Source organism: Centropristis striata, chromosome 18 (genome assembly GCF_030273125.1).
Source record: "Centropristis striata isolate RG_2023a ecotype Rhode Island chromosome 18, C.striata_1.0, whole genome shotgun sequence".
NCBI lineage: Eukaryota > Metazoa > Chordata > Actinopteri > Perciformes > Serranidae > Centropristis > Centropristis striata.
In genome coordinates this window covers 8,089,590-8,102,342 of record NC_081534.1, presented here as the reverse complement: position 1 = coordinate 8,102,342, position 12,753 = coordinate 8,089,590, and the positions used below count along the sequence as shown (strand labels likewise).

Here is a 12,753-nt window from a genome sequence, read left to right as displayed (position 1 = left end):
GCAGCATTGCTAGGAGACATGCCCATGTTGACTATCAGCTGTCTGCCCCTTTAAAACATTCAAGACTTTTAAGGGACTGCTGTGGTGTTAAGTTTGTAGACTATTATACTCGAAAAGTGTAAACTAGCAAGCTAATTAGTCAGGCTGTTTAATATTAGCCCACAGTCTGTGAAAAAGTAGACGTAGCTGCTGTGATGTCACCTTTGGTTTTTGGCCAACCATTATGAATCCTCAAGTTTGGCCTTCTGGCATCACCATCTTTCTTTTTCTCCTTTTTTTTTTTAGCCAGAAGTGACCATATTTGGACGATGACCTGGTTACCTCTATGGGTGGCCAGATACCACATAGCAAATACTAATTTACCAGCTAACAATAGCATAAACTCCCTAGCTTGGTTAGCAAGATGCATCTGTAATTTGGGTTAACTTTGTTATTTATTGGGATGCTAATTACCCAAATGCACATACTGGATTAAAATTAACAGCCAACTCCAGAAGGTCTTTAACAATAATACAACACAGTGTTTCCCAAACCACTTCTGGAGTATCACTTTGTCCTACATGTTTTTATCTTTTCCTGCTTCACCACAGCTGATTCAAATGATCAACTCGTTATAAACTCCTAAAGCTGCTCGATTACAAGCATTTAGATCAGCTGTGCTGGAGCATGGAGAGATCTAAAATATGCAGGATGAGTGATACTCCAGTAAAAAAGAAGTCTGGGAAATGTTGGTACAACTGAAAAAAACAAGACATTTTTTAAGCCACCAAAATGTTTAAGCCACCAAATGTTTACTTTAATGAACTAAAAAACATCTGAAAGCAAACCATCCTCTATCGTCTATTTTACGTTTATGAATGGGGCTACAACTTAGAAAAACATCATGCTGTGTTTAAAAAGATTTCAAACTACATTGAGAACATAATCTCATTAGGAAAGTGTTTACTGAGGTTATAATTCATTAAAAAAGGAGGGTCATTTTCTTATAGACTTCTATACAATCTGACTTTTTGCCACATGACATTATCAGCTGGTATCATAAATGTGCGTCCTTGGAAAATATTAAAGTAGGAGGTCCTATCTCTACAATGACTACATGAAATAACTAAAGCGTGTTCACTTTGATTGCCTAATTTTGCACAATGTACACAAGTCAAAACAGCCACTAAATATATACACATTTTTTAAAGTGAATTTTAAAGTAGAACTACTTTTACTGAAGAGCAGCAACTGTTGCCGTAATTGCAGGAGACTGGTGAAAAGCTAAAAAGCAGTGTAAAAGAAGCACAAGTAAAAGAGGAATTTAGTATTCAGGAAATTGATTTGATCATATCAGTTACACAGCAGTAGCCTTGTTCTAAGTTTGAGCCACCCGAAGCAAGTTTTTCAAACCTCAAATGGCAGTAAATTGTGTTTTTATCACTTATGATTTCAAGCTTTAATTTGTAAGAAAGTTATTTGTTCTTTTTAAAGGTACATAGTCTCACTTTCATTTGAATTAAACTTTAAAAGTTATTCTGGTACACGTCTCTGTGTTTAAATATTTTACCTGTAATCTCCTGTTTATGGGTGAGTTTTTCGACGTGTAAAAGAATATGCATTGACATTGTGGGTACAACAAGATGCAGGCAAATGTGTCTGTGTGCATGCACGGTGCGTGCACGTATGCGACTTGAAGAGTGTGGGCAGAGCAGCAGTGCACTGCTGAATCAGTATTAGCGCGAAGAAGCAGTCAGATGAAATTACTTTGGCTGTGTCTAAATGCTTCAAATCACTGAAAGAAAGTACGGGAAGTCAAGATGAGACTGTGCTTTTCACTCGGGGCTAATTATCGAGCTGTAATTAAAAAAGAACTGGGGTTAGTGTGCCTTTAAAAAAAAATCTTACAGTCGGTCTACATTTATTACATTAACAAAACTATACCTATTACAGCCCCACAGAGGCACTTTGTGACCTCAAGGCTGTCGTCACATTTTAAATAAGAATGAAATAGCTGTGTCCTGTTGTGATTTTTCATTGAGGATGTGACTTCAAGCCGAATTCCGGGATTTTGTGATTAAAATGCAAATGAAAGCTCAGACGTGAACGCGGTGTAAGGTAGGTCAGGCAAATAGCATGTAGGGATAAAGTGTGTTGAGAGACAAACTATTTTCTGCAGTGTGAGGGCAGCAGGGAGGATCTGTGGCTTAAAGCCATCACGGAGCTGCTGGAGGAGATGCATTCTTTATTCTGAGGAGGGAGGAGGGACAGGAGGGGTGAGAGAGAGAGAGAGAGAGAGAGAGAGAGAGAGAGAGAGAGAGAGAGAGAGAGGTGAGCAGAGCACACACGTCGCACTATCAACTGAATCCATCTAAGAAAACAACTCGCAGGGAGTCCGGGTCTGAGCTGCGCAGATACTAAAGGCAAGTTTGAGCTCCCCCACTAAACAGCGCACCGGACGGACGCAGCTGGCCGTCATGGCCCGTGGCGGACACTTCGGCGAGTGCGTCCAGTGTGGAAGGGGGAGAGGTGGGCGCTGCGATCACCCTACCGCCGCTTCTGTCTTCGGTCCTCATGCGCTGCAGACGGTGTTGAGTTAAAGCGGAGGAGCTCCGCGGTGGAGCTGAGCTGGGGGAAAACCTGAAACAAAAAGTGCGGACGGACACACAGCCACAACCGAAGGGGGGACCCATGCAGGAAAATATGCTGTTCCGTAGACTCACCGGGTTCACGCTGCTCTTCGGAACCGACTCGCACCAGCGTTACCGAACGGACCTTTACGCACGGTCATACAGCAGGACCGCATGAAGGACAGAGGCGCAAAGAAAGGGGAAAAGTTGAACGCGGTAGCGGGTTTTGTAATGGATAAAGGCTCGCCAAAGGTACAGTGGATGTTTCTCAATAAGCCACCACATAGTTGGAGAGGAAAAGAGGAAGAATGACAGGCTTGAGTTGTATATGAATGGACTTCTTTTCGGAAAAAAAAAATTCTCAATGACATTTAAAATAGGCTATTTGAAAAAACAGATAACAAAATGTTTTCACCTGTGTAACTTATCGCTTCAAGCAGCCTGCGATCAAAGGCTGACATTAATTTACCAATTCCCAATGACTTTTTAAGATTAATTAAAACAGTAAGCCAATTTATTTGTAGTTAATTAGATGTTCCATCGAGTTAAAGATTACCGCACTACAAAGCGCACCGCTCCACATTTTTCACCCCGGAGAAAACCTGACTTTTTTTTTATTTTGTAGGGGGGCGGCTTTCACTCTCAAAGCACCGAGCGGTTTTTCAATTCCCCCTTTGAAATTATTCATTCAAATGAACACTGCTCACTGGGCAGCCTTTGAAGTCTACCTGATCCGCCTCTTATCGCCTCTTAAATACCCTATCCATTTTAAACTTTTTAATTGCGTTTCTGTCGCTAAATCCAGTTCTAATCGGATTGTCCTGGCCACATATCACAGCGTTCATCTGGCGGTGAGAAACTGTGCTCTCTCGGCTGGAAATTAAATCAAAATGAAAGATAGAAAAAGTCTTTCTCTCACTCCCTTCCCTTGATCTGTGCATGTCCACCTTTTATCAGGTTTGGTTTTGTCAAGTAACCACCAACTTATATATCATGCGTCTTTTTTAGCTCATTATTTGGATCCTTGGTGACATTTTTATTTATGCAGCAATAATAATCTTGATGCTGCTGCCTTCTGCTGTTGATTCTGCAGCTGTGGCAGCACATTTTATCGCCTCATGTGGTTGCTTATACCCCCCCTGAAGCTTATTTGATTAAATTTAGCTCTTTCAATTTAGAAAAGTAGATCACAGATGTGTGTCAAAGGATTGTTTCTCCGTCTCTGCCACAAAAAGCCAATCTCGTCAACAAACAAGGCAGGGAATGTAGAAAAGCAGGGATGCAAAGCCAATAGATGGATTTCATTTTCTTGTTATTTTCTGTTTGACCGTTTCTTTCATTCTTTACAAACCGCAGTTCCCTAAATCTGAAATTTAGTTGAAAAAAAAAGAATCATTGTAATTGTTTTCTTAATTATGTGGCTCTTTCTGCTCTGCCACAAACCCTGCAGGACATCTTAATCCACGCTCATGGCCATTCCTGTGCTTAACATTCAACCCATCATTCCCATTATTGTGTGTCATCCAACATTGACTAAGGGTGGAGTTCCAGTTAAGCTGAAAGCCACCGATGACAACCAGTATCTTTCAATCATAAGGGGGGATGTTTGATAGGTCATAAAACTTGGAATAATGGATCTGGGGGTCTACTGTAATCCAATGGCCTTGTGCTTTACTACAAGCCTCTCCATACTGAAAAATAGCCTGTATCGATCATTTATTGCAGGTGGCAGAACTAAATTATTTTCCAATCCCATTTCATTTGACAGCTCGTGTATGTCACTCTAGTGAGATGAGGAGCTGATATGCAGGGTCCTCGATTGCTTCTCCTTTGTTTTGTAATTCCACTGTTCAGCCTTAAATCTTGAGCTTGACACCATCACGGTGTGTTCGGGCCTCCACGTAATAACGAGTTCCTCCTTAGGCCAGCGGCAAAACAATTGCCTCTGTTTACTGTAAGCACTTGTGTGTTTACTCGTGTACCTCTGCACACAATGTCTGCTCAAGCAGACAAAAAAAAAAGACAGACGTCTCTTGTTTTCTGTTCCGATTTTTTTTTCCAGGAAATATCTTGTGCATCCGTGTTGGCACACAAAGAGCATGATGTCTTCATTAGTCCTTATCTCTTTTTAGCATGTTTTCCATTAAGCAATGTTGATGATGCTCCGAACCCCTGTGAATCTGTGAGTGTGTGTCCTTGCAGTGATGTGTTCCCTCCTTTGATAGAGCGGAAGGGATAAAAGCCTTCTTTATGTCTGCGAAACCGGATGTGCAAGAGCTGTTCTGAATATTTATCAGATGGTTTCACTGTTTTTTTGAATAGCCAGTGCATAATTTTACATCGGCAGTGAACGGTATGTTTTGTGACTCCGTCTTTCTGTTTGGGGGAGAAGGAAAGAAAGCGGGGGGTGGAAAGACAGTTGGTATGTCTGTGTGCATGTTTGTATGTCAAATAAAGAGACGGGAGAAGAGAGGCCCCTTTTTTCCAAGAACAGGCCACCCCAAATATACTAATCCAGCATTTCTTTGTTTTCCCACAGGTCTCTGGATCCAAATGTCACCCCCCTTGGACTCTGCCCTGGTCGGGGACCAGCAGTGTGTGACAGACAGGCGAGTGGAGCCTGGGGTGGCTCTCTACTGTGTGGCTTCAAATTGGCCCTGGCTGAGCCCTGCATGGAGCAACGAGTGAAGAGTCCTGCTATGGTCTGATGTCTCAGCATGGATGGAGTCAGTCAGAGGACTGGCCACCACTAATGAGACCATCGCTCTTCAGCTGAGGACTAGCATTTACAGGATTACTCCCACGGTTTCCTGCTCTTTTCCCAGCTAACTGCATCATTACCAAACTCCCCTAGTTGGACTTTTCGTGGGGCTGGTTTTCAGTGGATATATCATTGCCTTTCTGATTTTCATTTTTGTTTAATTACCTCACGGTTCTTTTTTATTGTTGGTTTCCCTTTTCCTGTTTTGTTTTTCCACTATGGAGTTTCTGGCTGGACCTTGGAATAAAGATTGGGCTTCATTCTTGCAATTTTGGTTGACTGTCATTCTAAGCCTCCAAATGCAATTCAGCCCGGGCGCATCTTGCCCGGAAGAGTGTCGTTGTGACATGCCGTTTGTGTACTGCAATGAACGCAGCCTGACGTCAGTGCCTCTGGGGATAAAGGACGGCTTCAAGGTCCTCTTCCTACATAACAACCAGATAAACAATGCTGGCTTCCCTTTGGAACTTCACAATGTGGCCACTGTGGAGACCGTGTATCTCTACGGCAACCAGCTGGACGAGTTTCCCATCAATCTGCCCAAAAACACCAAGATCCTGCATCTTCAGGAGAACAATATCCAGACGATCTCCAGGGCAGCCCTGGCCCAGTTGACGAAACTAGAGGAGCTGCACCTTGATGATAACTCAATCTCCACAGTGGGGGTAGAAGAAGGGGCCTTTAGGGAGGCAATAAGCCTCAAACTCCTCTTCCTCACCAAGAACCACTTAAGCAGCGTTCCCATCGGGCTTCCCGAGGACCTGAAAGAGCTGCGGTTGGACGAGAACCGCATTGCTCACATTGCAGAGGAGGCCTTTCAGAATGTGACACGCCTGCAGCGCCTCCTGCTGGACGGGAACCTGCTGACGGATGAGGGCATTGCGCCAGGTACCTTCCAGGAACTGGCCACCCTCCGTGAGCTGGCCCTGGCCCGCAATTCACTCACCTTCCCCCCTCCACTGCTACCCAGCCAGTCACTGGTCAAACTCAGCTTGCAGGAGAACCAGATTGACCAGATCCCTGTGGCAGCCTTCGCTGAGCTCAACAGGCTGGAAAAACTGGATGTCTCCACCAACCAGCTTCAGACTCTTACACAGGGTGTGTTCGATGGCCTGTCGAGCCTGAAGCATCTCATGGTGCGAAATAACCCCTGGCGTTGTGACTGTTCTGTGAAATGGGTGGTGGTGTGGCTCAAGTCTTTGCCCTCATCCATCAATGCCAGAGGCTTCGTGTGCCTGAGCCCAGACAAGGTGCGTGGCATGGCAATCAGAGAACTCACGCTGGATATTATAGAGTGCCCAGTTGATGCTGACCAACCGCCCTGGCCCACCCTCCGCTCCACACCTCCTCCCCCACCCACAACCACCCCTATCACCACCATGATTTCCACCCTCATCACCACATCCATCCCTTACTACTTTGACTCACCTTCCCCTCCCTTACCCCCAATCCATAACAACCCTCCTGGGCCCCTTCCTCCGTATGAGGACCCCCTTCAGATCTCCTTCCATGTGGTCAACTCTACCAGTATCGAGGTGAGCTGGGCTTCCTATTTCACCGTCACAGCCTACAAGGTCACTTGGGTCAAAAGGGGCCAAAGCCAAATAAACGAAGGAATGCAGGAGAGGACGGTGAGCGGAGACCGGCGGCACATTAGCCTCACGCACCTGGAGCCTCGGTCCGTGTATCGGATCTGCGTGCACGTGCTGGACACCCTAAACTCCTACAGACCCGGAGAGGATACTATATGCAATGAGGCCAGGACCAAGGCTGTTGCATCTACTAAGCCTCCGGGAAGAGAGCAAGCTCCTCAGGAGAGCATCAACTCCACGCTGCTAATGGCTGGGATCATAGGCGGGGCAGTGCTAATCATTCTGGTAACGCTGCTCAGCCTGTTCTGTTGGCACATGCACAGGAAGAGTCGGTCGTCTTCGACCAAGTGGAAATACAACCGGGGCAGGAGAAAAGACGACTATGGCGAGGCTGGAACCAAGAAGGATAACTCCATTCTGGAGATGACTGAGACCAGTTTCCAGATAGTGGCGCTGAACAATGAGCAGCTGCTCAAGGGAGATTTCCGCATTCAGCCTATCTACACGCCCAACGGGGGCATTGGATTTAGAGACTGTCACCTCAGTAACAACAGCATAGCCTACTGCAAGAGCAGCAACGTGCCCAGTACAGAGTTCTGCCACACGTGATGCAGCAGCAAATAGTACAGCGGCATTCACACACACATACCAGAAACACTTATTACATGCATAAATACACACACATATTTGTGAAGACAACAAAAAACATAAAAATTCTAGTGAAATATAACTGTACTATATATATTTCCAAGTTCTGTCTACAATGTAATTTATACTGTGGATAATAATGTGGGATTCTCTGCTATCTTTTTTATTCTTAGAAAAAGAGATACAAGTGTTTCTTTTTTTATAACCAGCAGGGTTTTGAAAGTTGTTTTAATGGTCAGTACTGTACATGAACATGGATTTGTACAATCACGGCACCCTGGGTGTAGCTTCTGTCCGCCTTGGAAATGTTGGGGCGCTTAGAGGGCTGGGATCCTTTGCTAACCACAGAAGCAAAAATATGGCCTTTTTGCTCTTTGAAACACTGCAAACCCTCCCCGGTACAACAGAACAGTAGTAAAGACAACACAGCACAGGGGAAATCCAAACACTGCTGATTAGAGCGCTGTGGAAATATAGCACTGGTTCAATACTGGTATGTTGTAAAAAAGAACTGAAGTGCACTTTCTTATTAATGGAAGCGAGGCAGGAAATGAGCAGAGGTGGTGATCACATGGAAGGGATTGTGGACGTGGTGTAGGGAGAATGTCATCGCTGCTGTTGAAAGCGAGATTTCCCAAAAGTGCCTTAATAATAAAAGCATCTTTGTTCTACTGGTTTAAAGTGGAACAAAGGTGGGCTAAGACACTTTTTGGAAAACTCTGAATAAGGATGTGTCATTTTCAGCACATTTGTTATGGGTTTTTTTGTATATTTTTTTTAGAAAGGAGGTGCAGTTATTAACATGAATTTAAAAAGGAACAAAGGATTACTGTCCCTAATGAGGTGCATGGATGTGCTGAGACTCGCAGATCCTTTTGAAGAAATTCCCTAATTTGTTCTGCTTCTTTTTTTCCCTGTTTTGGCAAGTGAGGCCACAAGGGGGCAGTTTCCCTCAGCGTCGTGTGTGGGACACAGAGAGGGCAAGACAGACAGAGAGAAGAAAAAAAAAAAGCTGCATAGATCACTTTACCTCCACCATTCCCCTCGAGTCCATTACCCAGACGACATTACTCATGCTCAAACAGCATTGTTTAGAGTATTATTGCTCATCGAGCAACTTAATGATGTGGAATCATTTAAAACTAACAGTGTTTTCTATGTTTGGTGGCTAAATGATATGGATTTTCACCACTGCGGTCTGTAATGAGGGGAGGGGGGGGACCTGTGTTTCTCTTTGTGTGTGTGTGTGTGTGGAGAGCGTGATGAGTTTTGAGAAAGCACACACATAATTATACACCCACTTATTTCAACCTTGTCCCAGTGTTCATTAGGCTTCTTGATAAATTAGGAAATTACAACAATAAGATGGCGCTCCGCCCATGATCCTCACAATGCTGCACAGTTGTGACTGAGCAGCTCATCTAGCGTCTCATCATTTACCCTTTTGTCCACGTTTATGAGACTTAATTTATGGTTTGCTCACCTCAACAATGCACCTGCTCACTTCACACCATTAGTTTCCACAATGATGATCCTCACCGTATCTACCCTCATTTTCTGTCTTCCTCTCCCTGTCTGTCTCACTGTCTGTCTCTGCATGGGCTCAATTAAAACACTTTCCCTGCCCTTCAGCTCTCAGGCTGTGGTGGCAGCTCTTTGCATGTGAGGTGCTAGTGAGAGGTCTTCATTATGCACTTCTTAAGAAGACTTTATTTGATTTGACAAGATTTTATTCGGAGGGGCCAAGCTTAAAGAATTCCCACCGCCGACCCCTCCGCCGACCCCCCTTTCCTCATAATCCTCGACCAAAAAAGGGAGAAAAATATGTAGACCTTATTTTCACTTGGCTGCATGGAGCTCACGCTGGGAGAGAGTGTGTGTTAACTCTTTGTGAGGTGCACAGATTGAGCTGCTCTAACATACACGGTGGAGAATGGATGCAAACTAGGCTGAGCATTTTAAGTGAAATGATTTTTAAGGGCTTGTACTCGAGTTATTCCAGAGTGTCGAGATTATCTCTGAGAGGATTTATCTCAGCAGTCGGGACATCTTAAAAGTAGCTGCACTTACTGTAATTCCAGCAATCACATGGACTTTAATTTAAGGTGATGCACAGCCCCGGTGTTGAGAATCTGTTCAACCAAGACAACGCATTAAAAATCACAATGAATGAAATCTGTCTTAACGCGTCATTTAGTGTCATGTTATTATCTTGTTTTTAATAAGACAGCTGAACTATTTTTGACCCATTTCTTTGATATCCTTTTTTTAGAGGCAAATGGAAATTTAAAAATCTCTGATCGAGAAAACATTTAATATATTTCAAAAGTTCAATTTTGGAAAACATTTTTTCACTTTCTTGCTTTGAGTTATTTGAAGAGGTTTATACCACTCTCATGTCTGGAACAAACGTCAACCTTCAGTCACAGTTTTGAACATGGTTCAATCAAAAGTTTGTTTTAGGTTTAGGCTACAAAAATGCTTGGGTTAAGTTAAGGAAGCAAAACTACATGTTAAGATAATAGCTACTGCTACAGAAGTAGACATGTTAATTACGTAGGTGACGTAAAAACGTAACAAAGCTACACACAGAAGTTCAAATGCATATCTAACTTATGATGTTGACATTCTGTTTTACTGGGGGACATGAACATCAAACTCTTGTCATTCTTTATACCCCATATACTTGGTTTCCATCCTAATTACTACCACTAGAGGTTGCTGTCTAACAATAAACGTAAAATAACAAACGTCATTTTCTGGGGCAGCACAGTCTCCCATTTGCGTGAGTTAGGCAGAGTCAGGCACTGCCAAGATGGCACTTTCGGCTGGTTAGCTTAGCTTAGCATGAAGACTGAAAACTGGTAAACGGGTAGTCTGACTCGAACCAAAATGTCACTTTTACATTTTATCTTGTTTGTTTCATCTGTGCTAAACAACAAATTATGTTAAATAGTGAGTTTTGGAGGTGTTTGTTGGTGGATTTTGTTAGTCCAGCTAGCTGTTTGCACCTGTCTCAAGTCTTAAAGCTAAGCTAAGCTAAGCTAACCTGCTGCTGACTGCTGTTGTGGACTTATTTAGCATACAGACATTAAGACGGGTATTATCTTCTTATTATGTTATCATCTAACTCTTGGCAAGAAAGTAAATAATATAATAACATGTCAAACCATTGCTTTGAATAAAAAATTGTAAATTAAATTGAGTTACATAGCAACCGACTAAATGATTGTAATTCTCCTGGCAGATGATGTACACTTGTTGGAAGCAAAATGAGATTTTAACACTTGGGTTCATGACGTGTTTAGATGGATATTCTTTTCATATTCGGTTTATTGATACTTCTGTGGTTATCAAAGCATCTCCTCTTTTTATTTCAACCTTTTTCTACTAATATCCACAGCTGACCATAACCCACACTTGAACATTTACATCTAATATTGTTTATTATCCTTTGGTATAGATTAAAGCCCTATTTTATGTCACATGGTGATCAAACACGTGGGGGGGTCAAACTGTTGCAACATATAGTATCTCCCTTGTCTGTGAATGTGTAACGGAGACAGATATTTGCCTTACCATTTATGCAGGACTGAATGATTACCTAGAGAGACAGAGCGTTAAGTGGGAGGAGGAAAAGATGAGACATAAAAAGACGGCAACAAGAAAAGAAAGCACATTTTCTCAAACATTTTGCAGCCACGGCGGGGGCAACAACAACAGTATTAACAAGAACAACAATAAGCACGACACACAGTAGCTAACAAGAGACTGTTCATCCACAGTGCCAGACCTTAAGTGGTGCGTGGCTAATGATTCAACCAGACGGGGAAGGAGCATTGGTGGCTTATTTGCAGCGTACATTACTCTTAATTTTCTACTTGCTTGATGAAAGAACGCGGCTGCGAGGCCGTGACCAATGGAATTACACAAAATATACTGCAGACTGCTAGCGTCAGATTATGACTCTTTCAGGGTGCCGAGAAGTAATTTCCCTTAAACTCATTGAATCATGTTGAAATAATTATGTTTAATCTCAAGAGGTCAATTCAGAAAACACACAAGTGGTTGAATTAAAGTCATCTTTTCTTCCTGCAGGCGACACCGTCACTGCAAATATCTATTAGCCAGTAACATTCATTCAAGGATATTTGCATGTACTGTATTTAGCTTCATAGCCTTTCATTTGTTTTATCATGCTGAGTTTTGGACTTTCTTTTGTTTTCAAGCAATCACCCAGTGGTGGTTGAGGTACAGTATGAATAACCATACAGGAATATTTAGTGACAGAAGGCTGGAAACTTACAGTGCATGTAAAACGGCTGTGTTGGGATGCCATCTCATCAAGACGCTGCAGTGTTACGTTAGCCATCCACACCAAGTTTTCTTAGGAACCAAAGTTAAAATTTATGTTCTCATGATGAAATATTGATGTTGTTCCATGTATGTGCCTTGAGGTTGAACTTACAATGTAAAGTCCTTGAAACCTTTAAATGTTTTTGCACAAACTGTAAATACTTAAGTGAAGCTTTTTGAAAATAAAAGAGCCATTGGATTTCAGCGATCACTCCTTTTTTATTTTAAAAAGTTGACCATCTGTTCTGCTTTAATGAGTGATCCTACTCTTATTAGTTTTGTGTGCCGACAAGCTGTCAAGCTATCTGAGGAGAGAGCTAAATCTATTTTGGGTCAGACACTAGTAGTTCGGGATCAAAGTTTTGTGCTGTACCACACCATGCCAAGTTATCCTCTTATTTCTATACGGGAAGCTTGAGACATCTTAGCGTAGCCACCGCAGCTTAGCGTTCAGCTGGGGAAAATCCAGGATACTCTCTCATTCGACTTGTATGGCACAGCTAAATCCCAGAATGGGCTCTTTCTCCAAATCCCCTGTGTTCTACCGAAGTCCAACTTTTTTTCCTCTCTGTGACCGCATCCCAATGTTGCCTTTGCAACCTCCAGCCCGCCAAAAAACCCACATTAGCCCAATCTTAATTCACTATGACAATTAACCACATGTACTGAGCTGAAACACAAGAGGGTGTGCCACTTTGGTATTCTGAGCGGGAAATTGGTGTTTTTCTCAAAATCCCCACATGTCAGAATGTGATTTGTTATTGCACAATTGGAGGCTTTTTGGTGG

At 42.9% G+C, this 12,753-nt stretch overlaps 1 protein-coding gene across 3 annotated transcripts in view; it reads left to right on the top strand.

The window, feature by feature from the left end:
* Positions 1 to 12,165, top strand: part of flrt2 (fibronectin leucine rich transmembrane protein 2) — a 58,147-nt gene extending 45,982 nt beyond the window's left edge. The window contains exons 1-2 of one of the 3 annotated variants that reach the window (XM_059356211.1): positions 2,308 to 2,861; positions 5,149 to 12,165. In XM_059356211.1, the coding sequence (XP_059212194.1) occupies positions 5,589 to 7,571 (1,983 nt within the window). In that variant the 5' untranslated portion in view covers positions 2,308 to 2,861; positions 5,149 to 5,588 and the 3' untranslated portion in view covers positions 7,572 to 12,165. Of the gene's footprint in view, positions 1 to 2,307; positions 2,862 to 3,378; positions 3,461 to 5,148 lie in introns of those variants that run through there. The other 2 variants (XM_059356213.1, XM_059356212.1) reach the window with 2 other exon arrangements.
* The last annotated feature ends 588 nt before the right edge of the window (positions 12,166 to 12,753 follow it).